The sequence below is a fragment of the Silurus meridionalis genome, chromosome 8, assembly GCF_014805685.1.
Source record: "Silurus meridionalis isolate SWU-2019-XX chromosome 8, ASM1480568v1, whole genome shotgun sequence".
NCBI lineage: Eukaryota > Metazoa > Chordata > Actinopteri > Siluriformes > Siluridae > Silurus > Silurus meridionalis.
In genome coordinates, this window is record NC_060891.1 from 12,276,028 (window position 1) to 12,303,602 (window position 27,575).

General features: G+C 36.6%; 2 protein-coding genes across 2 annotated transcripts in view; one reads left to right on the top strand and one right to left on the bottom strand.

The window, feature by feature from the left end:
- Positions 1 to 2,682: 2,682 nt before the first annotated feature.
- Positions 2,683 to 22,755, top strand: impg1b (interphotoreceptor matrix proteoglycan 1b). Its single transcript, XM_046855522.1, has 17 exons — positions 2,683 to 3,254; positions 7,754 to 7,969; positions 8,341 to 8,507; positions 8,596 to 8,624; positions 9,246 to 9,277; positions 9,366 to 9,409; positions 9,492 to 9,620; positions 10,116 to 10,174; positions 10,595 to 11,097; positions 11,211 to 11,860; positions 12,357 to 12,446; positions 16,730 to 16,868; positions 16,946 to 17,156; positions 17,933 to 18,118; positions 18,223 to 18,406; positions 19,806 to 19,889; positions 22,323 to 22,755. Exons 1-17 carry the CDS (start codon positions 3,185 to 3,187, stop codon positions 22,407 to 22,409), a joined length of 2,880 nt encoding a protein of 959 aa, XP_046711478.1. The 5' UTR covers positions 2,683 to 3,184; the 3' UTR covers positions 22,410 to 22,755.
- Positions 22,756 to 22,781: 26 nt separating this feature from the next.
- myo6b (myosin VIb) overlaps positions 22,782 to 27,575 on the bottom strand; it is a 37,774-nt gene continuing 32,980 nt past the window's right edge. The window contains exons 31-32 of the mRNA XM_046855520.1: positions 26,858 to 27,076; positions 22,782 to 24,071 (exon numbers count right to left, since the gene is read on the bottom strand). Of these exons, the coding sequence (XP_046711476.1) occupies positions 23,872 to 24,071; positions 26,858 to 27,076 (419 nt within the window). The 3' untranslated portion in view covers positions 22,782 to 23,871. The remainder of the gene's footprint in view (positions 24,072 to 26,857; positions 27,077 to 27,575) is intronic.

Sequence of the window (27,575 nt, forward strand, 5' to 3'; positions counted from 1 at the left end):
CCTACATCAGCAACTGAAAAGTCAAAAGGTTCTTACAACAACATATGGCCACTAAATGTGGAATAGTGCTGTACTGTATGGTCAGGTGTGCACAAGCATTTGTCTATGTTGTCTAGCATTAAAACCTTAATCTTTAGACTCAACTGATCTCTGTTCACTCTCACAGTTGAGGCCAAACGTTTACAAAACACCTAGGCTTAGGATATAAAATCTTTTTACCACATGTGTTTTTTGGAAGTATAAGATCATTTGAAAATAGTTTGTTTGCAAATTAAGCAAGGAGTCTGATTTACAACCTGTATATCAGTGCTGAAATAATCTTAATTAGATCTGTTCTATATAAAAATGTAAAGTGTATTAAGCACCATTTCACGGATGCAATGATTATATAAGGGTCAGTGCATGACAGGTGGGTTTGAATGAGATTTGATTTGCAATTTACAATCGAATTGCACTTAGCTATTTAAAATCTTTAGGCAGACTAATTGGAATAATCTTTGTTAAATTGGCTTCTTAACCAATGTATTTTTTCCAAGGCAAGTCTATTATCTATATCAAACAAAAAAAAATCAGGTTTGGGTAGAATATATTGATGTTTTAAAGAGGTCGACATATATTATAAACAAAAAGAAATTTAGCATAAACCCATTTTGATTAAGGCTTGAATTAAGCCACAGAATCCGAGGCTGATACAATAATGCTGTGAGTATGAACATCAGGCTGCTTGAGTGTGACACTCCTGAGGGCAGTGTAAAGACATTCTCTTCTGGACAAAGTGAACATTATAACACAGCACACTTAAAGCATTGTTCCACTGTCAATAGCAGTATAAGTAATTGTTTAATTGGTAGAACCTATAAGAAGGACTGAAATTACTGAATTCTGACTGACAAGAATGTAATTGTATGTTGTTACGTAATCCTCTTTAGAATCTCATTAGTGACAAAGACTGTCATTTACAGTTTTCATTATGCAATAAAGAATGGACCGAACTTTTCGAATCTGAGAGACAAATGAAAGACTTTTTTCCCCCATTTTTTTGGTCTTCTTTTATTCTTACCTAGTATTGACATCTAATTTAAATGACTGGTTAAAGGACTTATTACAAAATGAATTCAATACGCTGTTGTCTTTATAAAGCCCTATAGAGTGAATACTTTCCATCTAAAAGAATTGAAATAACAATGATCACTTACTGGTGTCGACTAGAATAGGGAGCATTATACACAATTACTGTTCCGGCTGCTAGAGCTGTCTATTAAACTATACAATTCATTTTTATTTTCCGAACTATCTATCTATCTATTTATTATTTGAAATACATTTTAGACAAATGTTGAAAATGTATTTATTAAAGTAGTCCCAGTATATGCAAGTCTATTAATATTGGTAAGTATTAGCAAAAAATACACTAATAATTGCATTTAATATCCATATTCAGATTTTCTTACTATTAGTTCAGTCAGTATTGTCTCTCTCTCTCTCTCTCTCTCTCTCTCTCTCAGGATTTCCTCCATCAGAATTATTTACCCTACTGATGCTTTGATTGGCCAGTGCTTTGGAATAACAGACGAGATCAAACAACAAGTCTGAACAGCAGCAAAACAATTCAAGGTCAATGAAGAGCTTTTATATGACTTGTGAATGCAAATGATACTGCTACATAAACTGAGCTTGACGTGTTCCAGACTGTTTCATAATTGTGCCAGATAGATAGAAGAAAAAAAATCACCAAAGCTGACATGCATTTTAGAGTGGCATCCTAATAGGCTTTGCCATTTTGATAAACAAATCAGGCCCAGGAGTAGCCACGTTGTTCTAGGTGTTGAACCTCCTACTGTGGCATGGAATTCAAACAATCCTGTGCTGGAAGAGGGGATTTGAAAATGAGCTAATGCACTTATGTTGCCATGGGTTTTGTTCTTGGGTATTATGCTTTCTTGGGTTAGAGCTGTTGCTTTTACGTTGGCTAAGGCCTTTAACTCTATTCATTAATGCTAGCTAATGAGCACTGGGAACAACGGGCAAAAAAAATTACATGCGTGGTACAATCTACATGCTGACCAGCACATCAGGGTGAGCACACCATTATATCGACCTTTATTTGTTATGTGAAATTATGAGCATGGAAAATGATAGGGTCTAGTAGGAAAGAGTTTTATTGCTAATCAGCTTATGTCTGGACATAAACAAGAAAATGACCCCTTCAGTTCCTAGGATTTTCCCAGGACCAGACTTATATATTCCTCACTCTCATAATGACATTTTCCCAGTATTTCAATGCAGTCAATGAGTAATTCTTAGAATGGGGGTCAAATGAGGTCAAATTGCATTATTAAAGTAATGCTCTGTTACATTTTTACCATGGCATATACAAATTTGATATGTCATGAAGTAATGCATTGTTCTATATTCATTGTAGGCTGTATCATCTAATGTAATAGAAAGGTACAAGGTAATTTATGAATGTAAAATATGGAGCCATAAAGTATTAAAAGTCTGTGAATGCCACATCAAATATGATCAAAATGATCAGGAATGCTTTTGCTTTATAGAAGTATGCAGCATAGGCTTGTTGATAAGAGCATCAAGTAAAAAAACAGCACACACATACACATACACACACACACACACACACACACACTAAAATCAATCCTTTTTTTAGAAAGAGACAGCACATTGTCACATGACACAGAGATCTCACCTCCTCTTGCCAGTTTGGGAGTTTGCCATAAAGTGGAATGTTTGTTGAATGGACTGTTTTGAAGAGAGTACCAGAAAGAGGACGACAGACAAAACAAGCGAGACACTGGTCTGAAGGGTCGGTGTTTATATGAAGAGGATGCGATTAAGAGGATGAATTTCTACCACATGCAAGCCAAAGTAATTAAGAACGAGTGAGTTGTGCACAGATGACTTCCAAACAAGAATCTACATTTTTTAACTTCTCATCCATTTTTTCACAAATGGCTACATCACACAGACACATTGCAGACTGTGCCACCGCTGCTGCCCTTGAGGATCAAATATTCATCTGGGAATTTGCACTCATCAATCAGCTTTCCTTCAATCATCACCATAACTTGTGCATGACCAAAACATAAATTCTGGATTTAAGACACTTCACCACATGTATTATTCTTAATATAACTGGCTTTGATTCTAAAAGAAAATACAGACCTGCATGATGGCCTTGAAAAGAAGACTATTCCTCACCTTGTTCTTGTTTACCCTCCAAGCCAGCAGAATCAAAGGTAAGCTAGCAGTCAGGAGGAAGGTGTAAAGCTGTTTGCAGAATGGTGTTTGCTTGGCTTATTTGCACCCTTTCGCAATCTTTAATAGAGGCTCGGGAACTGTGCTCCCAGTCCATAAAAGATATAGTGCTAAGCTTTTAAAACATTTATTACATATTTAACTGTTATCACCCTTCCTGTGCCTAACCATATAGCATTCTCCCATTTCCTTTCTGTGTTCTTTCGAGGTAAAATATATATTTGTGTTTTGATCATTGCAATGATTTAAACTCTGCTTTTGGCTCTTTTCACAGACCTGCCATCTCACATAGTGAAAGTCAAGGCATATAGCTTAATTTATATGCTGACCCCCATGGTCCTGTCCTGACATTCAGTCTTCTCCTAACTACATACCTTTACAATTATTCTCAGTGTAAATACTGGATAATTCATAAACATTACTGAATAATGTGCTTAAAGATATATGAATAATTTAATGATTGTATAGTGTTTATGTTTATGGTGTTTAACATTATTATACAGAAGTTGTAAAATGCATTTTAACGTAAATAAAAGCTTTTCAATACAAACATAATAATCGCATTAGTGATTCACAGAAGTGACCCTTATACTAAACATTTGGTCTACAATATTAGCCTTACATTTGCATTATAAGCAGCTTAAAATTAATTTTTGCACTTTGCTCGTCTTTAAGTCAGAATCATACGGTATGGTGCAATAACTTTTATACAGCATTTCAAACTAATTTCTTGTGATTGAATGGTTTTGCCATTATATTTGGGCATTCCATTCATTATCCCAGTAAAACAAAAGGCTATTTGTTGGTGGTTGTGTGGGACGTTAATCTTTTTTGGCTTGTAGCTGTACTATAGGCCCTTCAAAGCATTCCCAGGGATTAAGGACATTTATCACAAACGTGGATATTGCAAGGCTATTCAGCTAAAATTTGTAAAGATTCAGTTACATAAAATTCCAAAACAGTTTTTTTTTCTTTGAGCAGCAAAAATAAATCTATACTTCCATGAAAAGATTTTGTTAAACAAGCCATATCATCATTGCTAATTTTATCAGAAGGGCTAAATAAAATGGAAAATCTGGGATTGCTGTCTGTGAAAAATGATCTCTTTCTGACCTATTTTCAGCCCTGTAGCTAGTCTCTGGTTTGGCATAAATAATTTAATTAAATGTTAAATGCATGTAATTGGATAAGCTTAAGCAAAGACTTAGTTATAGAATCCATGATAGTTGATTTATAGAAAACTGAAATTTTTTATAGAACATTGTTGCTTCATGAATACCAATATTGTCTCAAACTTTGCAGGATCGCTAAAGGGTTTCTTTGTTCTACAAGTACATAGCTTATTCTGTTGGAACTTTAATAACTAATAATTAAAATTTGCTTAAATAACTACTTTAACAGTAGTAGTTCACCAGTTGATGGCCTTTGCTATAGCTTTAATAAGTTATAACAGATTTATTCAATGGTTGTACAACTTCAAGCCCTGGAAGCTACTACATGATCAGTTTCTGGTGTTTTTTATACTGTCAAATCCACTGCTACATTTACTAGCCTGCTGTTTTAGCCTTTAAAAGCAAAAACCCCATGAAAGCACAGATCTCATTATTCAGGTACTAACTGTCAGTAGCCTTTATGTAGGAAATTTAATTTTAAAATGACACTAATATGTCCGTAAACCGTCTCATACTAATGCTAGTAAGCGCAGACCTGAATGTGCGTTTTGATAAATAGGGCTTAATGTCTTTTAAAATGTCTCCTCTCCCAATGAAAATCTCAACATCTTCAGCTCTGCTTCCTCCAGCTCCACCTCCTGTCTTTTAGCCAATGCCACTGTTATTAAACCATACAACATCGCAGGTCTCACCACAGTCCTATAAACTTTCCCTTTTATTCTTGCAGATACCCTTCTATCACAAATCACTCCTGCCACTCTTCTCCAGCCACTCCATCTTGTCTGCACTCTTTTCTTCACTTCTCTAGCACTCTCTCCATTACTTTGCACTGTTGACCCCAGGTACCTAAACTCCTTCACCTTCATCACCTCGTCTCCCTGCAACCGCACCACTCCACTGGCCTCCCTCTCAATCATACACATGTACTCTGTCTTACTCCTACTGACCTTTATACCCCCTTCTTTCCAGTGCGTACCTCCACCTCTCCAGGCTCTTCTCAACCTACTTCCTACTCTTACCACAAATCACAATATCATCCGCAAACATCATAATCCATAGAGACTCCTGCCTGACCTCGTCCGTCAACCTGTCCACCACCACCGCAAACAAGAAAGGGCTCAGAGCCGATTCTTGATGCAGTCCAACCTCCACCTTAAACCAGTCTGTCATTCCAACTGCACATTTTACTGCTGTCACACTGTCCTCATACCTGTCCCGCACCACCCTCACATACTTCTCTGACACACCTGACTTCCTCATACAATACCATAACTCCTCTCTCGGCACCCTGTCATACGCTTTCTCTAAATCCACAAACACACAATGCAATTCCTTCTGTCCTTCTCTATACTTCTTCATTAACATGTGGTCACCTCTTCTCTCAGCCTGGCTTCCACAACTCTTTCCCATAACTTCATGGTGTGACTGATCAACTTGATTCACCTGTAGTTACTGCAGGTCTGCACATCTCCCTTATTCTTATAAACTGGTACCAGCAAACTCCTTCTCCATTCCTCAAACATCCTCTCACCTTCCAAAATCTTATTAAACAATCTTGTTTAAAACCCCACTGCCATCTCTCCTAAACATCTACATGCTTCTGCTGGAATGTCATCTGGTCCTACCGAATTTCCACTCTTCATCCTCTTAATTGCTGCTCTCACTTCCTCCTTGCTAATTCTATCTACTTCCTGTTTAACAATATCCACATCATCCAAATTTTCTCTTTCATTTTCCTCATTCATCAGCTGCTCAAAATACTCCCACCATCTTCTCAACACACTTTCCTCACTAGTCAACACATTTCTATCTTCATCCTTTATTGCTCTAACTTGCAGCACATACTTCCCAGCTTGGTCCCTGTCTGGCCAATTGGTATAAATCCTTTTCTCTTTTCTGTCTAACTTCACATACAGCTCCTCATATGCCTTTTTCTTGGCTTTTGCCACATCCCTCTTTACCTGCCGCCGCATCTCCTTGTAGTTCTTCCTACTTTTCTCATCTCTCTGCCGATTCCAATTGTATTTTGCTCTTTCTCTTATTCTCTCCTGCACTTACTCATTCCCCCACCACGTCTCTTTGTCTTCCTTTTTTTTTCCAGATGTCACATCAAGTACATTTATAGCTGTCTCCCTTATCACTTCTGCAGTAGTTGTCTAATCATTCAGCACCTCTTCACCACCACTGAGCCCTTGTTTGACCTCCTCCCTAAATCTTACACTACAGTCTTTCTCCTTCAGTTTCCACCATCTTGTTCTTTTTTCAGTCCTTACTCTCCTCCTCTTCTTCTTCACCTCCATAACCATCCTACAGACCACCATCCGATGCTGTCTAGCTACACTGTCCCCTGCCAACACCTTACAGTCTCCTTCAAGTTGTATCTCCTACATAGAACATAGTCCACCTGTGTGCACCTTCCTCTATTCTTATATGTCACCACGCTCCTCCTTTTTCTCAAAATATGTATTTTGAGAAAAAAAAAATATGTATGTTTCCATCTGTTTAGCAAAATCTACCACCATCTGCCCTTCCACATTCTTCTCCTTAAGTTCATACCTACCCATCACCTCCTTATCACCTCTGTTCATTTTACCTACATGGCCATTGAAGTCTGCCACCTTCTACTACATCTGACTCACTCCAGAATTTTTTCTTCTTCTCCATCTCAGAACTCACTTGTGGAGCATAGGCACTTATGACATTTATCATCACTTCTTCAACTTCCAGCTTCACGTTCATCACCCTATCAATTTCTATAGTATTGTCTCTTGAGAACATAAAATAAAATGGTTGCTAAAATGTGAATTGTGTACCCAGTTTACTGTAAACATAATTTTCCTCATGAGCAGTATAATTTTCCTCAGGAGCAGTACTATACTGTTTAGCATTACTAGTACATTACTAGTATTACACTTCTCAGAAACAATTTAACCCTAATTTATTAAAATAATAAAAATCTAGATCCTGTAGAATTCTACAATCATGAAGCTATGATGCTTATACTGAACATCTGTTTAGCACACTTAGACCTTTTACTTTATAGTATATAATATAGAAGTAATAAGTTATAATTCCGCTATCTGGTGTTACCCAGAAGACAATTTGATTGTGGTTCCTTACCAGTTTTCTTCTAAATGTCATCTCAGGGAGTATTTCCTCACCACTGTTGCCTTTGGCTTGCTCATTAATGATCTACATATAAATTGTTATACAAATTTCTTTAGAGCTCCTTTGTGACTAGTCTATTATCAAAAGCTATACAAATGTAACTGAACTGACATAAAAATAAGTCTTTCTCTTGTCTTCAGACTTCAGCAGGGACCATTTATCAGGGAACAGCAATGTCAAATACAGTCACGAAGCCTCACAAGCTGCCAGGCATCTGTCAGCTGTCCGAGATTCACTTATCCTGAACAGGCTTCGAGTGAAGAAATCAGCACTATTCAGTACTGGGGTCAAAGCATGTCCACAGCAGTACATGGCAGAGGTCATTGCCGGCCGCAAATCGTTCTACAAACTGAGAGGTTGGCCAACACACACTGCAAGCTATGAGAGGGACAAGGCAAATTTGTGTCCAACAGAGCATTACTTCATAAATCATATTAAGCGTGGCTGTTATTAAAAATCCTTCTGGGACAGAAAACTGCCAAAACCAAGACCAAAACTGCAGTTGAGAAGCAAAGAATATTTTTAATTAGTTGATCTTTGTCACATAGAAAATGTAACATTCTTGGTCAGATGCACTTTTAGTAAACAGTCAGGACAAATGCTGGAACATAACATCAAAAAGTTATTATTAGACAAATAGTCAAAACATCACAAGAATTCTGTAATTATTTTGTATGCTGATGGTATATTTTAAACTGTTACATTCCATGTATTTGATATCAATTAGTCTGCCAGGAAGCTGTATGGGAAGCCTTCCAGATTTTCCTGGACAGAGTGCCTGACACTACAGAGTTCCAGCAGTGGGTACATGCCTGCCAGACAAACCTACAGTGTGTGGAGGACTTGGCCCATAGTTTCAGCAGCACCCAAGAACACCTTAGCATGATGGCCAGGGTGAGGACATTCTAATAGATAACAAACGTACCAACATCTACGATATCTGATAGCAAAAAAGGGCTTAATGTCTTTGTATTATTTACAGAGATTGAGTGTTCAACATACCCAAGAGCAGTAAGTATGCAACATTTATAGATGTAGCTTTATATAATCTAGCTTTGTTCTTACACTCTTCAAATAATAAAATGTGGTTTGATAAGTGCAATATTTTGCTCAGCATCTGGAGTGTTTTAAATGTTGCAATTCAAAAATATTTTAAAACTTTCTTGTCATTCTATATAACTCTAATAATTCACCAAAAAGAACCAATTAAAGATGTTAGACATCTGATCAGAAGGTCATGAGTTAAAATACAAGGCCTTTAACCCTCATCTGTTTAGCTGCATAAAAGAGATCATTCCAAGTCACCCTGGATAATAGAATCTGTCAAATGATATAATGTAAATTATGAATAAAAGTATTAGGTGTAGACAGATGGAGAAAGGGGAGAGGAAGAGTGCAGGTAGTTCTGGGTAAGCCAAAAAGAGAAAAAGACAAACCCTTATTCAGTTTTAATCATATTTTAACCTGAGTCTCAGCCTCTGATGCTCTATGGCCCCTGAAACACTTCTCATAAGCATGCAGAATCTTGAAGGTTGCATGGATGACAGAAAAACTCCCTTTCAGAGTATTTTTAAAATGAAAGATTCTTTAATATCTTTATAGATGTCTTGATTTCTTTTCTTTTTTTTTCAGTGCCATGACCACATCTGCACCAGGCGAGGAATGTAAGCCCATGTTTTATTTATGATACATGATCTAACATTTCATATCTGTTCATGTTATTAATGAACTAAAAAAGAATAAAAATTTTAGGTTCGGAAAGTCACGAAGAGAAATTGATCATGGATTCAGAAAAGGTATGAAAAGGTTCACTTTTGCGCTGTATAGAATGTAAGTAAAACATACATTTTAAACAGCTTGATTTCTGATTGCCTGAAGCCCAAGGTCTCAGCTGTGCAGTACATAATAGAGTTCAGCGTGACTGTGAATAACCAAGGCTACAGTCAACTGCAGAGTGATCCTGGCAACTTGCAATATCAGGATACCCCCCACAGTCTTCATGAGCAGGTGAGGTCAAACTTTTCAGCATTTTGTACCCAAAGCAGGTCCCAAACTGTGAGTTGTGTTTTCCAATGATAACTTCCCGCAGTCATCTCCGGTATTCTACAGTAATTGGCTCATAATTCAATATGCTTTATTTCCGTCAAACACATTTTACAGTGTTTATGGGTTAATTGCTTGTATGTGTGATTTATTCTTCAGACTGCAAGGGCATGGTTTTGCTAAATCCAAAACAAGCTTGGGGATAGAAAGGAGCTCAAAGAAAAGAGGTCAAAAACCTGCAGGGAGTAAGGCAAACTAGAGATTTGTAGAAAAACATGTAGTGTCTATTTCTTATCTGGACAGCCAGTCTGCTGAAAAACAACACATTATGAGAGATTATGTAAAGTTTAATAAGCTTAGGGGCATGGTGATATTATTATAAATATTTTATAGTTTTGTATTTTTTCAATGCTACATTTCTGCATTAAAGATGAAGAGATCCTTTTTCTACCTTTGCAGATGCTACAAATTTTCAACAAACTTGCTGGTTTTAAGGAGATTCGACTGCTGGGAATTCAGTGAGTAGGATCTTCAGAGAAATTACTTTGCAATGAAAATGAAAATTGTTGATTAATAGTGCACTTTCTTTTCTTTTTGTGTCAGAGGATAGTTGCCCTACGCTTCAACTTTGCAGTGTTTATGAGCAAATTCTAATCTAGTTATAATAGATGCATGCTATTTCTGCAATAAACACTACTCCAACTGCAGTAAAGCTAAGTCTAGCAGACTTGACATTATTGTAAATATGTAGTCAGTGCAGCACATTATTGTGATATAGAGATGCATATTAAATCATTTGTTACAAAGTTGATAGTAACAGTATTGAATAATTTGATTGCATAAATAAATGAAGGAAGGAAGGAAGGAAGGAAGGAAGGAAGGAAGGAATGGAGGAATGGTGGAATGAACTAACAGCTTCTCCTTATACAAATGAGCAGTCCTGGAAGTGTTGCGGAGCACTATGCTGTGGTGTTTGAGAGAGCAGTGGACTCTACAGGAATGGGGCCCTCAGAAACTGCTGGAGAATCTGGCACAGAAATAGCCCTGAAGGACATGGTATTAAAGGCCCTGAGTGAAGATACATTTCTGCCTTTGGAAATTCATTCTCTCAGCATTGAACCAACTACACAAAATCATTTAAAAGACCCATCAACGGACAAACCAATACATCTACCTGCGGTTATTAGTGAGCAACTAGTAGTAGCCATCTCTGAAAAGACTGCTGAGTCAATTAACAACTCAGGGGAAGAAACATCTCCTAATGGAACTCAAGGGAGGGATAAGGAGGCAATAGAGAGCACATTTCCTACACAGGAAACATACAAGCATTTGCGCACTGTAACTACATCAGTGGATATTACAGAACCATCTCCACCTGAACCAAGTGGTGGCTCCAAGCTAAAGGAAGCTGAGGAACTAAATCAATTCACTAAGGCTGAAGGTAATGACCTGTTCATGTGTGAAATAAAATTCTTATACAACTTACAGGGCACAACAGTCTGGCTCTGTACACAATCTGATGTATGCTGAGAGCCACTTTGTTTTGTTTTGAAGGATATAAGAGGAACACTACTTTGGAGTCCCTATCAAAGTTGTCTGAAGTGGCACAGGCTCATGGAAATGAAATTGCTGCTATGCCCAACTCAATGAACTTGAACTCCATTAAAGCTGTAAGAGCTTCTACTTCAAATCAGTATTCAGAGGGTTTAGTTGATGTAACCGAAGCCTCATTTAAGCACAAAATATCAGTTATGCCATACTTTAACCCAACTGAGATGCCTAAAGCAGGGAACACAGAAGGTAGTACCACTAGAGCTTTGGATGTCATTTTCCAAACAACTCAACCCAGCGGTTTCATGCACAACTCTGAGGTACAGAGCACAAATGACTCAACAGAGTTATTAAGGTTTTCTTTAGTAACCAGGCTTGAAGACACCTTCCAGCATATTAAGTCAACATCAATCCCTCAAACAGTATCTTCTGTAAACTTACCCTCAGACCTACCTGGAAATTTCCTCAATAATTTCCAGGTCAATAAAGGCTTGCCATCAGAGACAGACAATTTCCAGTCCTCAGACCTTTCTCTAGACAAAGACGTTGCTGTGTTCTTTAGTATACGGATTGCCAACATGATCTTTTCAGAGGATCTTGTAAATAAAAGTTCACCTGGATATGCATCTCTGAAGAACACATTCCTTGAACTAGTAGGTAGTCTCCTTTTTTCAGATTTCATTGTCCATACACCTACATTTCTATTTTTTTTCAACTGCACAGTTGGTCTTTATTTTGGCAATGACCATAATAGATGCTAAATACCACTTTTTTTAAAAGTTTTTTTTATCAGTTTTTTTCAGGTACTTTTTACTCTGCTTTGCTGTCATTTGAAGAGTTTTCCATAGATCACTTTATTCATCCAAGATTAAATCCAAATTCTTGATAGCTGGAAAATATACCAAGCCAGGTCTTCAAGTTGTTGCTAGTGTATCATGTATTTTACTATAGTCCTTTATACCCCACTTTTTGTTCATATCTAAAAACACAGAAGCTAGATATTATATATTAAATATATATTTCATTGCAGAACTGGTGGATGATTAATTAGAAAAAAACAACATGTGGACTACGTCATGTGGTCATGACTAGATCCATAAACAGAAATATATTTGCAAAAATTACATCCACATTTTATCACATTTTCAGAGACAAATTTCTGAATCCAGAAGGACACAAACCCGAGAGTCTTCCAGTAAACAACGTGAGAAGAACCATCAGACATTAGCCTCAATACCGGTATCAGTAAACTTTAAGAGACATCTCATATATAGTATGATCTCATATTCACTAATACTAACAGCCCAACAACAAAACAAAACATTACATGCCTAATATAAAATATTGTCCTTTCCCTAACCTGCATTGTGCTTTCTTTTTGTTTAAAAACCTAAAGAGTATGTCTCTGTATTGCATTCAAGCACATATTGCACTCTTTCCATCAAATTTTGATTAAAGTGCAATGCTATTGTTTGTTTTGGGAGAAGACATAACAGAAAAGCCAGAGGCCAAGCCAATACTAAAGCATAGGAAATATATATTTAATTTATCTAATGACATTTTGAAGAATAGCCTTTATTTGTCACATGTAGATTACAGCACAGTGAAAATCTTTCTTCGCATATCCCAGCTGGGGTCAGAGAGCAGGGTCAGCCACAGATTTGATGATCACATCAAACGTTAAGAACATGTGATGTCTTACATTTCGATTGTGGCATGGTTATTGGTGTCAGATGGGCTGGTTTGAGTTTTTTTGAAACTGTTGATCTGGGGTTTTTACAACAGTTTTTATACTTTATAAAGAATAAAACTTTCTTTCGGCTTCTCCCATTAGGGGTCGCCACAGCGGATCATCCACATGTTCGATTTAGCACATGTTTTTACGCTGGATGCCCTTCCTAACGCAACCCTCCCCATTTAGGGGACCGGCACTAAGAGTGCTCTGGCTTGTGCAACCTTAATGGCTGGAGTTGGTTCCCTGACTGGGAATCGAACCTGGGCCGCATTGGTGAGAGCGCAGCATCCTAACCACTAGACCACCAGGGAACCTTTAACTATAGTAAAAAAAATGAGAAGTTGGCAGGAAGTATATGTGAAATTATATTATCACTCTTTTCATTAATGGTGAGCTGAAATGCTTTTTAGCATGTGAGTTTGAGGGGCTGCAGCCAAATAACTGAATAAAGCAAACAGGTGTTCTGGTAGAAAGGATCAGTTCATGTACTATATTCCCAAAAATGTATGGACAGATTTCTCAGACGTGCTTGTTGAAGTTCCTTTTTGTCTAGCCTTTTTTGCCTAGCCTTTACTTCAGGGACTGTATTTTGGAGGATATTTGTCCATTTGGCTATTAGGCATTAGAGCAGTAGTCAGTTATTGATGTTATACGAAAAATCCAAATCATCCCAATGTTTTAGTGGATGTAGAGGGGGTGAGGTCCAGATTCTGTGGCGATCGCTTGAGTTCTTTCACTCCAACCGTGGAAAACCTTGTCTTTATGGAGCTCTCTCTTTGTGCACAGGGTCATGCTTTCCGAATGAATTTCCAAAACAGAGAGTTAAATTGTGTGCTTCCAACTTTGTGCAAACAGTTTGTAGAAGGCCCACATATGGGTATGATGGTCAGGTTGACACAACATAAGCAAAGTTTATGCTTTTATATTTTAGATATACAACTACTATAATGTGTATATATATATATATATATATATATATATATATATATATATATATATATATATATATATATATATATTCAGGTCAGGTCCGGTGACTGTGGAGGCCAGGTCATCTGGCGCAGCACCCCATCACTCTCCTTCTTGGTCAAATAGCCCTTGATGCCTTCAGTGTGACTCTACAATTTTCATAGTCAAAAAAATAAAGAAAACTCTTTGAATGAGAAGGTGTGTCCAAACTTTTGGTCTGTACTGTATATATATATATATATATACATTGCCTAGTCTGGCAAAACTTGAAGGCCTGTGAAATATGAAAGAAATGGTTGCCATTTATGAAAAAACCTAGCAGTGTAACCTCTAAGAGTATATTTAATTTTCTCAAGCTTGATCAAAAGTGCTGTGTCTTTTAGCTATTGTGATTGAAAAAGTGGGACAGTGGACTTCCACTGTAGGAGAAGATAATGTCTGGCAACAAGGATATGAAACTAATAACTTTTTCTTTTGAATACAGTTTATTTTTAGATGCTTCATCTGGAAGTCCAAAAATAGCAATTAATGGGCAGGGTTGCAAATGTACTTCCAGTGTAGTAGAGACTGTATTTAAATACCTTGACCAAGAATTATACAGCTGTCGGCAAAAGAAAAACATATTTATGCTGTTTTGGGGGTTTCTAAAGTTTACCTTTGACTTCCAAAAAACATGGTATTAGATACACTAAAATGAACCCAAGTAGTGTGTGAATGTGTGTACATGCAGCTCTGCAATCCCCTCCAGGGTATATTTCACTTTGTGTGATCCCTGAATATGCTGCAAATCAGTTGTAACCAGACTGGGTCCTAATGAATTATATAACTGAATAAACAAAGATATAAATAAATGAACGAATGAATGAATGAATAAATGAATGAATGAATAATTCAATCAATCAATTAATCATTGGCATGCTTGGGTAAAAAACATTTTTTGATAATAGTTTTCAGAGCCATAAATAACCTAGGCAGGCTGTAAAGAATGGGGTGATCAGTATGGAGGTGCAGTTTGAAAGCAAATTCTCATGGTACACAAAGACTTGCTGAGTGAAGACTATAAAAATTCCCACTCCTTTTCTCACAACTTGGAAGAATTATTGGTTTACTTTTAGCATATTAGTGTTTATGAGTGTTTAAAATATGTATAATAGTTTCCTTGAAAAGAATTGATGAACAATATAGAGCCATGTTTTTTTCTCCTCACTTGATTTTATACCTTTTTTTTTGTTCTCATTTTGTGTGGCCAACTAATGTCCTGTTTCTGTTCTTCCTCACTAATTATAAATTACTAGCATTATAGCAAATCATGCTACATGCATTTGTACGTAATAATACTTAATGAGTATACTCGTAGATTTTTTAGTGGTATTTACAGTTTACTTGACTAGTTACATTCTTACCTAATTACAACTCCAAGAAAAAAACCTATTTAACTTCTTGCATTATTATTTAAACATTTAAAGTGTGTTACAAAAAATAAAGCAAGCCAGCAACTGTGTTTTTAATCAAATAAAATGGGCTCCTGTGTTTGTAATTTTTTTATTTTAGTTTACAGACTCCAATCCAGTTTTTTCTAGAGAAAAAGGATTATAGTGAATCCTCCCATTTAGTCATTTTCTGTGACCTTCTCATGCTACACAATATAGTAATGTTATACCTTTCCATGTACAGGGAAAGACTTTTAATGAGCACACTTGAAACGAGTTTATCAAAATGTTGCAAAATGAGGCATCTAAATTGCATAATTTACAAAAAATTTAGATTAACTAAGTTAATTAATTTGGTTGACAACCAATTTTGGTTGTTTGTTGTTCCAGTAGATATTGGATTGTGCTTGTGAAGATTTGTGCTCATTCTGCCACAAGAGCGTTAATAAAGTCAGGTACTAATATAGGATCAGGAGGCCTGGGTGCAGTCAGCATTCCAATTCATCCCATGAAAGGTGATAGCTCAGTGGTGAAGACATTGGACTCTGCATCAGAATGGCACAAGTACAAATTCCAGCAGTACCAAACTGTGTACCAAGCTACCAAATGTAAATCCCAATGGTATTCAATTGGGCTGAGGAGCTCTATAGCAGGCCACTCAAGATCTTAAACTCCAACCCATTTTAACAAATATTATCATGGAGCTGGATTTGTGTGCAGGGACCCTGTCATGTTGGAACAGGTTTGGATCTCCTAGTTGAAGAGATGGAAATACGTAAATTTACACCATCCTATACAAATGTGTGCCTCCAAGTTTGCGGTAACAGTTTGGGAAAGACTACATATTGCAGAAAATGTCAGGTGTCCCAATACTTTTGTGTATATAGTGTATTTAATTTCTCAGTGCTTGATTCATAATCAGAGTTGCAAATAAATACTGTAATGGCAATAAATCTACTTGACTTGATATACAGTTACAATTTCTGAGAAACAAATAGTCTCGAAAAAACAACAACTAAAATTAGTCTTTGGCTCTCTTTAGGCAGGAACGCAAACTCATTTGCACTGCATCTTCACTCCAACACCTCATTTTCACACAGAGAGAGCTGTAGACAGAATGATGCAGAAGAACTAATCATATGCAAACACCTACAGTAATTGCTTTCTTTTTATTTTTTTTACCAACTGACAAAAAAATTACACTTTATCTCCAAGCATGAAATAACTCATCAGACATATGCTAATTAACTTCTGTTTAGCTCATAGTTGAACCAAAATCAAATGATTCTTTGTTGCCATTTTAGGAAAATTACAGTGTGTAATATCTGAGTTTATAAACAGTTTATCCTTGAAGCCACTCACGGATTTGCTTCGTTAATTCCCTCCAGTTGCTCCAGTTTCTACAATCCAATCTAACTGGATTTAAGGAGTTGCATATCCTCAGCTTCAGAAACGGCAGCGTGGTAGTAAACAATGAGATGACGTTGTCCAAAAGAGTGATGGATAATGAAACTGACACCCAGTCAGGTAAGGATATAACAGATTTCAGCATTACCAATCCATCATATATGGGTAAAGACATCAATCTGCTTGGTCCTCTCCAGGTAAACACAATGATCCATGCAAGTATATGGATTGTAATGAGTTTTCTCACTGTGTGGTGAACACTCTGACCACTGAGGCTGAGTGTCTGTGTGACCCTGGCTATAGTACAGTGGACGGTCTGCCCTGTCAAAGCATCTGCAACCTCCAGCCCAACTACTGCCTCAATGGAGGATTATGTGAGAACATACCAGGACATGGAGCCAGCTGCAGGTACTCTGAAGGTTCTAAAAAGTCTTTAGAAAAGTAGTATTCTATGTACCTTTTTACTGTCTCGAGAAGTTCTAGTACCCTGAGATTCATTAATGACGATGTTGTATTTATTAGTTGAGATGAAATAATCAGTAGAACTGGATGTAAAATTGGATCAATCCAATCTGATGTCACCTGATATCATGATGGCCACTTGGATTTTAGCTTGGAAAACCTGGTTATTCAGTGCATGAAAATGGTTATAAAAGTTAGAAAAGTGGTTAAGAAAAAACATCTTTATCCAAGGTTGCTTCATCATACAATTAAAAATGTGTGAAATATCTATTTGTTGTTGTTCTGTGCAAAATGTAGTGCAACTACAAAAAAGCCATGGGAATTCAACTGTATATCAGAGGTGGTAGATTAAAAAAAGATTCTTATTTGCATAAGAATCGTCTTTCTATGACACTGAAAAGAATAGACTCATTTATTCTTAAAGAGAAAATCACTGTAATCATATGAGCTTGTTTTATTAATAGAATTTTCTTTTATTGTTAAATCTAATCACCACATGATCTCAAATGTAAATTTTAGTGCTTTATTCGAGTCACTACTTTAAATTATTTAAATAGATTTGTAGTTTATCATTTATTTTCATTCCTTTTCATTATTACTTTCATTATAGTTCCTCAAATTCAGTCATCTCTTTAGTAGCATTAATAATAAAGATTATCATGTTTTACATTTACTTTTAACTTGTTTGACTCTATCATATCTAACACTAAAACTGTTTTTAGATGTCCTGCAGGTAAATATTGGTTCTATGATGGAGAGCGCTGCAGTGAGCTGGTGTCTTTGCCAGTTGAGCCATTTATATTTGTCCTCTGTCTGATGGGAAGTCTCACAGTGGTGGGTGCTGTGATAGGCTTGTTAGTGTACATTAACAGGAAATGTATACAAACCAGAAAGACAGTGACACTGGTGTAAGAGCAAATTGTCCGTGTGTCTGTACTTCTTTTATTAAATTGGTATGGTCTGTTCCTCTTCTTTTATTTGAGTGTAAAATCCTTTTAATTGTACATTACAGGCATTCACACTCTCCCCTGCCTACTGAAAGAATTATGAGAGTGAATCCAGTTTTTGAGAATGATGATGGTGTCTTGACTCATGTGTCCAGCATCAGTTCACCCACAATCACTGACTCTGGCTCATCTCAACCCTCTGACCAGAGCTCATTTTACTCAGTGGAAAATATGCACCTGAGCATTGAGGTAAAGTCACAGCTTAAATAGTGTTTTAACTAAATAAATAGCTTTTACTAATATCCAACCTATTAGCTGCACTAATTACTGCATTTTTTTTTTTTATTTAAAAACATTTTAATTAGTGCATGGCTTGTTGAGATGCTGGTTTCATGCCATACAATCTCTATATAGTAGTTAAAATGCTCTAACCAGGTTTATGATTGTTGATTAATTGATTATATATTTTATCTACATTGATTGTTATGTGATGATGTAAATAAATACTAACGCTGCATAATATTCACTACAGGAACAAAAACCTGACTTTTCCTTTTTTCCATCTTTGGATGTGGTAGCATTAAATTGTTCCTTTGATTGAACACGGAGAGCCAAACCTGTTCCAGCATCGCAATGCCCATGTATACAAAGGGAGCTCCATGAAAATATGGTTTACATGAGTTGAAGTGAAAGATCCCATGAAAGTGGCCTGCTCACAGAAGTTCTGACCTTTGCGATGAATTGGAACACTGACTTTACCTCAGGCCTCTACACCCTACATCACTGCCTGACTTTACTAACACCCTTGTGGCTAAATGATCACAAATCTCCACAAGCACAATTCCAAATCTGATGGAACATCTTCCTAAAAAGGGCAAATGTTATAAAATAGAAAGATGAAGAATGGGATGTTAAAAAAACAACACATACAAATAGTATATATTAATCAATGTCCATATAGTGTAGCACTATATATTAATGTGAAAGTCATTTAGAGACTTAAACATCAAATACACTAATAGGCTGGAGAAATAATGTTGAGTTGTTTCTCAGAGGAAATTAGTGAAGCTTGATAAAACTTTTAAATAGGTTTGTGCAGTTTTGTTTAACCATTGACAGCAAAAAAATAAGCTTTTTCTGACTGCAAGTCAAAGTGAGCCTATTAGATATTCTTATGCTTGTAGGACTTTAATTAATGGCAAAATGAACAGGAAATGAAATATTACCCAACTGTTGTTACTTATCTAAAAAAGACACTTCCTGCATTATTACACTCCAGTGTACTGTATCTTTTTCTATTATTTTCAGTGCCATCGTGAGCGCTTTCAGATACAATGCAGGAGAGTGCATGTTTAAAATTGTTCTTTTGCTGCATTCAAAAATCATTGTCCTTAATCAAGCTGAGTGTTAAAAAGAACAGATCCTTTATTTGGCAAAACAAGAAATGCCATATTACATTTTAAGTGCATTCATTGCATCCATCTGTTCCCCACATCAACAAATGAAAACCAGCCGCTTTTGCAGCAGCATGTCATGTCTGCCTAGACATGCTTTTTGTTTTTATAGCCAGTATAATTACTTTCTGGCTTGTCTATTAACAGATATACCATAAAATTGTAATCATGACAGCCTATTATTATGTTCACAGATTCCCAGGCAGCTCTACACAACAAAATCTGAAAAATTATTATCAGAAATAGTTGGTTTCCACCACTGCATACCACATGTCCAGGTAAGCGCTCAGTTTTGGTATAAGTTCTCGGTTATTCACTTGTATACATTTGTGGAGTACAAAATGTGGCAAAAAAGAGGGGTAAACAATGTTTTTTAGGCAAAATGAATATATAAACCATTAAATCGCAACATTCAAATACATATTTAAATCAAATTGATATAGAAAAGGTAAGGGTTCTGAAAGTTCAAATGTCTATATGAGGAGCTCAGGAAACACACAAGAAGGTGGCCGACATATAATACACGGACTAACAATACAGTGATGACCTCAGACAGGTACCTCAGTTGCACAAAAGAACACTGCAAATTCTATTCTCCCCTCTGGCATTCAGACAAACGGCCACCTTGGGTTGTACTTGTGTGTACACTCACTAGGGAATACAAAAATAACAACACATACTCACAAACACTGCGTGCTCATTATTGATGAAAAAAATCCCTAGTGAGCATGTTGTGTTCCAGAACTGCTGAGGTGACGAGGTGGTTAGTTTTTAATTTGGCCGCAAATGAATGTAGTGAGTTAAGCACCTTGTGACCCTGGGGTAAGTTTTTCATTCGTGTGATGTTTCAACAACGTGTGAAGCTGTGGATTTAGTTATACATTTAATGTTCATGATGTTGGGAATCTTTTGACCACACACTATTAAATGAGTCATATTTATATTTTATTTCAATATGTTCATTCACGGCCACGCAAACAAAGCCATTACGAGTAGAACAAAGCCATTTGGGAGTCAGTAAATATTTATCCCACTCAGAAAGTGGCTGCATTAACTAGGTTACATTTGCCGGGAATATTAAACATTATTCCGTTCTCAGTTTAAAATAAAAACACATAATGCAAGTAGAGTGTTAGTCCTGGTGAGCGGGAGCAAAGAAAGTTCACATCATCTCTCATCGCTCATGAAAGAGAAGTGGACTTATGCACAGAAGCTTTTCTCACCTCACCTCAATCTGGAACAAAGTAGGCTTGTCAAATTGTGTTATTTCAACACGACGAAACCTCAAGATACTCTTTGTCCTAGCCACTGTTACATATCATTTAAAAGCTCCCATTTCACACATTTGGTTCTGTTTATATAAAGAGTACATATAGAGTAGAGAAAGTGAGCGCGGTTGAAATAGATGGCTAACTGACTCGCAAAACACTGATTAATTTTCGTCATGATTTGCAAAAAGAGGCTATGGGGAAGGAATTTAATAGTCACACCTGTACACCATTTTTATTCATGCAATCGTGTGGCAGAAAGCTGAGGCTGTACTGGGCACATGCTCACCAAGTCTGGACAGACTGGAAAAACCCAGCCTGGTCTGTTAAATCTCGATTTCCACTGAGGTGCACAGATGGTAGGGTGAGAATTTTGATGCCAACGGCATGAATTTATGGACTCAACCTGCCTTGTGTCAACGGTCCACACATGGTGGACTTGGTGTAACGGTGCAGAGAATGTTTTCTTGGCACACTTTGGGCCCTTAATACCAATTAATCATTGCTTGAATGCCACAGCCTTTTTGAGTATTGCTGTTGATCATGTGCCACATGATCCTGGCCACAATTGACCATTTTCTAAGAGCTACTTTCAACATGATAAAGCATCGTGTCACAAAGCAGAAGCCGTCTCAAACTTGATTCATCAACACGAGCGCAATGTTCTTTTGTGGGCTTCCCAGTCACCAGATCCGAATCTCCTTTGGGATGTGGTAGAACAAGAGATTTGAGGCATAAAAGAGCACCTGCAGAATCCGCCAGAAATGTTTGATGCAATCATGTCAACATCAGAGCTGATTCTCAAATGATTCTTCCCAGCATCTTGTGGAATCCATGCCATGAAAAAGATTGAGGCTGTTTTGAAAGCAAAGGGAGGCCCCAGTATTAGTGTAGATTGTTCCTAATAAAGTGCTCAGTAGCTTATTATCCAAACAATGGGAAAATAAAGTTCTCTCTGAACAGATATATGGAGAGTCTACTTGCAATAATAAAATATAAACTTCTCATATTTAGTTATGGTAGCCTGCTCAAATAGACATATTTCAAAGTGTTTCATTGCGCATATCTTTGGAATACCGATACTTACTGTAGCTTGAAAAAGTGAAGTCACCATCACTATATTTTCAACTTGCGTCTCTATGTTCATGCTAGGAAATAAAAGGAGAAAAATATGGGTACCTCCTTTTGTTACTAACAAGCTGTGTATACAGTTTACTAATTTTAAATGTTGATGCTGCGAATATCCGTGTTGATTTGGCATCACATGCAAAACACAAAGTTGAAAATAGCTGTTAATGCAAAACAAATGCAGAACATCCCAAAGGATAAAAGTTCTTATAACTGTTTAATATATGACATGATGCTGTTACATGTATTTAGTACTAAATTCATTTGAAAAAAAAATCTAATTGTGTAACTGTTTTTTGTTTTTGTTTTTTACAGACATGGAGGCTGTCTCATGAACACAGAACATCCTGTTGTCTTCTGAAAGGATCTGACAGTGATGGGTTTGAAGTGACTGTGTTATGATTGTGTTATGTCATGGACGGTCACATCGCCTGAGTTCAAATTAGCAGCAAGGGTCAAAAGCAGAGCAAGGAGCAGCGAAAGCATTGTTCGAGGCTTACCCACTGTCAAGATGTACCCGTGAAGCTGTGTGTGATTTGTTCTTATTGTTATTGTTATTAGACAAAATGTAGTTAGTTTAGACATTATTATATCTCCAGTGTTCTTATTTTATCAGCTTCTGCAGCTTTAGTTACATTCCAATAATGATCTAGATCTACTAAAATTGTATAGGAAAATGTTCTGGCTTTTGTATTCAGTCATTTTTTTTTTAAACATTGATGAATTAAAACATTAATTTGTGTGCTGACCCCATAACAAAAGACAAAATCATCATTTAATTATCATCATTTTATTATTGACTTTTACAGAAAACAGGGAGAAAAAAGGGCTTATACACCAATGAATTGCTGAAGTTACAAATCTGACTTGTGGTTTATGTACCTTGTGAATGTGAATTTTTTTTTCTTCCACCAACCAGCAGGTGTAAAATATGCGGACACAGTACGTTTTTGTAGAAAATGGATTTTATTCAAATCCAACAAAACTACTGATGTTGAGTATATTTCATGTCGATCGGTGTCACTGAAAACATGCTAATAGGGGACACACAAGTCAGACTGCAAATTTACAAGCAATCAAAATTGTGGGCAACTACTCAGTGCTGGTGGGCTTCTGTCACATCTACATTTGAAATGCACTGAAACTATGTGTAGACATAAAACGGTTTATTAATTTCAAAAAACATAATTGAAAAACTACTGTACCAACAGCAGAGATCTGGTAATAAATGGTTTTTATTGCGAATTACATCTTAATATCTCAAAAATATGCTCTAACGCAAACTGTAATTAGTTCTAAAGACCAATAAAGTGCTTACAAGAACAAATGCACTCTAGATCATGAATCACTACGTAATTCTTGTGCTTTCTTTAAAGAGCTCAGGAGATGTTATAGAAATTCTCTAGTGTGGAAAAGGTCTAGGGTTGATATTGCTGTAATTAACATTGATGTACAAAATGAATGTACTGAAAATGTACTCCAGGGACGAAAAAGTTTGCAAGAACAAAAATTCTCCAAAGCAGAGAACAGAGCAAAATGATACCACCCACAATCTTTAATAACAAGGTAAAAGACACAGTGATGTAAATAAATGAAGTAAATGAAAAAAAAAGATCAAACTCAGTGACCAACAATTGTATTGTATGAACGTGCATCAAAAATTCCAATTACCACAGCAAAATAAATTTCAACCAAAAACAAATGATTGGACAGAGAAGAAAAATAAGAAGAGAGAAAAATAAATCTACATTGGTCATGAACTCTTCCTCGAAGGAGCAGGTAGATGAGAGCAGTGCTGGTCCCTGTGTTGAAGCTCTGGTGTCAACCCAGACTTTAAAAGCTGCAAAGAAACTAAAGATGCTCTTCACTTCAGAAGGTTTTGGAGCATGGCCGTGGCGTAGGTGGGCCGAGCCTGCTTGCTCTCGATGGCGTTCCTTAGATACTGAATCCCACCGCAGCGCTCCCAGATCTCCTCAAACTGGCGTGGTAGAATCTCTGCTCCACGTTTTCTTGTCAGCCCCGTCTCCTCCAGACTCAGCTCACACATTTCCATATCATCTTTTCCTAGAAAACACAGAGCAACACATGTTCACTCATTAAAAAAAGCATATGCTTAGCATTTTCCGAATGAACATTTATATATTTTTCATTACAGTAAAAAAAAAAAAAAAAACGACGGATATGAGATAATAGACCACAGTTTCGGCTTTCATTTCCTAATATTCATATCAAGATCTGCAACCTAGTAACCAGTGTTGAATTATTCATTAATAGAGACTTTTGTATGCGCCTTAAACATCTTTGTCTGAAAACACCTATTTTTGAGGTGGTTAAATGGAACATGAGGACTTCAAGAGCAGAAATATAGAGGACATATCAAAACAAGCAAAACCACATATTAGTGAAATCATAAGGGCAGATTGGAATTTGCATAGAATATAGAGAAGAGTCACAAAAAAAATCCTGAAAAAAGATTAACCTCTTTCAATGTAATGGAAAGACTAGAGATTGGAAAAAGAAAGGATCTGCTCATGATCCATACATAAAAGCTTATTGATCAAATATGGTGGAGGTAGTGCCTTGCATGATTTCTTGAATATACTCAATATAAGTGTCCCAAAACACACTGCCAACACATAAGGAGATTAATGGAGAGCACCCTTATTCAATGCAATTATTGTAAGCAAGTTAAATATCTTTTAAAAACATAGTGATAGTATAATTTACTTTCAGTATTTACTTTAGTATAGGTCTGCCAACAAAGTTTTTTAACACATATAGAGACAATAAATGCATACAATTCTAATATATACAATTGTCGATTTTGTGTAGAGAAGAAACAACACACCTGGTCTTGCTTTTCCAACATTTATACAGGAAACTGTACATGATGCCAAACATAAAGGTGTAAAATGCTCTATGTGATTAACGCGTACAAAAGACATGTTTCCTATTCACTCAAAGCAATTTGTAATATACTGTAGCTCTTAGGCTAACTGCAATCGATGTGTGCACTGCGGTCAATAAACATTTATGCAAAACACGTTTGTACAAAACTTTCCCAAATTCTTCAGTCTGAGGTATATGTAAATTAAGTTCATAATTTGTATAATCAATTTTTTGAGTAGTAAGACTTCTTTTTTTTTTTTTTCACAGGGTTTGTGCGTTTATGGGTAATCAGTGTCGAGACAAAAAAAACACATCAGTGCCTCAGGTTCTGCCTGTTCTCGCATGAATACCATGAAACATTACAGAATGCATAAGTAACCTAAATTAGTTCTTGTATTTTTTTTTTCTGTTTGCATTTTGGATAAAACTACCTGAATCTAGCTTGTTAAGAAACCATTTCATGTATATGTCATCCAGAGACAAGCGAAGAAGAACACAGAGAAAGAGACCAGTTCTCTACACCAAATATCACTACATAATCATACAATGTTACCATTTAATGACTCCACTTCATTTCATTTAAAACCTTCAGCTACTTCAGGGAGTCCATGATTACATGTATACTTAAACTATTTTCCATGGCTTAGGAAGATAAAACAAGCCATCATAGTATATACTCCGCCGAGGTGTAAAGCAGCGGTCCCCAACCTTCTTTGCACCACGGAGAAGATTAATGTCAATATTTTCACGAATGTGTGGCGGATAAATACAAAAAAATTAAATGATACGACCGGCATGAAAAACTGAATATAAATAATAGAGGTAATATCCACTGTGTTGTTTGTTGTTCATTTTGCTCACTTGGGGGTTTTAATTTAGCGGTAATGTATTATGTGTTAGCGGCCGGAGCCCCTTTAAGAAGGTAGCGGATGGAGGTAAGACATGTGACCGAGGCATCATGACATACATCAAGAGTGAGTCATAGACAGATGTGGCGGAGAGAATCCAGTAATTTTCCAAAATAAAACATTGTTTAGAATCAGTTCATTAATAAAATGGAAATAATGTAAGTTATGTATTCTTTCTGTGCGGCCCGGTACCCATTGACCCACGGACCGGTGTCCGGGGGTTGGAGAACACTGGTGTAAAGAATTCGCTTCTTTTATGCATAGAATATTTTTGATTAATCTTACATCAAAACCCAGATCCAGTCAAGTTTCAGGACTTACAATTTGTAGATTTGAAGACACGTTGACTCCAAAATGCTACCATTCTCTACAAATTTACAATTTTTATAACAGGTTGTTTTTTTTAGGTCTATTCAGGTTATCATACATTAATCTAATTTTATTTGTATCTCTAATCTTCTCCATGCTGCCAATGACTAAGCTTTTGGCAACTATATTTCCTCATACTAATACCCCACTAAAACACAAAGTCACAGGTGATTGCTTAAGGGCCTATCCAGTCATATTTACTTACATATATGACAACATATAAATCAGGTTACAATATTAATGGTGATATGCTTCTGTCCATTTTTATTTATTAACATTTCTATTGGGGCTACTAATTGTAACATTTCTGGTTTCTCACGTTTAAACAAATTAACCACGGACATTTTTCCATAAACTCTTTAAGCGTCTTTTCAAAAGGGTGACAATTGTTTTAAAGATGACACTAATGCCCCTCTTAGTTTTACATTTTATTAACTGGATTCAATTTGTCCGGGCAGTTTCTGCTTTGTGCTAATGTAGGTAAAGTTTGGATGCAGAACTGAAGGTGGTGGATCCAGAAACTCCATCACCAAGTAGATAAAAAGAGAGAGATGGAAATTTACACCGAGTGAACCATCGAGAAGTTGTAGCTTCAGGAATGGTCTCGCAGTTATTTCAAAACACATTATGCGTGGAGGTTTAGTTTAAAAAATGCTTGATGTAGGCACTAGAAACCTGGACTACCTGCTACCAGTAGAATGGGTTGTTTGTCTGGGTGCAGCTCCATTTGTCTTGCGATCCAGGGGCCGTCAAAATGGGCATACCACCAGCCCTTCTTCTTATTCTGGGGGTCTTTATATTGGTCTGCAGGGCGGATGAAAGGAATGCGAAAGTAGCGCTGTTGCCTATTCACGGCAATCTCCTGCTGCCGGGCAGGAACTGGAGGAGCTGGGTTTTGCTGGGCTGAAATTAGAATGACATTACCAATAAATTAGAAAGTGCATGCAAGCAAGACAAAGTAGAATACAATAATATTTGAAAAAATCGAAGAAACTATTGGTTCTGATCTCTATTTGAAGTGTCCTTTATGAATAAAACATTCAATAGAGAGTACTGACTAACGGCAAGCCAGTACCTGATTCAATCAGAGAAATAACATTAGCTCCAGAATATTTGATGGAAAACGCAATCTGTTTGAAGTAAGAGTTCGTCTGAGAACGTGAGGATTTGCGTGCTGGCAAGAGCAACAAAGGACATATGGCTCTTACAAAGCAGTTTGTTTTATGCAGGCGAACACTTGTCACTTGTAAAAAGCAATTGTCAAAAAATGAAAACAGGGCATGGCAATCTTGCCTTTTTAGATGAAATATCACAAAGAATTTTAATTCCCTGGAAACATCAATGCATTCCATGAGAATTGCTTCTAGCTGCGTGCTCAAGCACATCAGAAAAGCTCATCAAG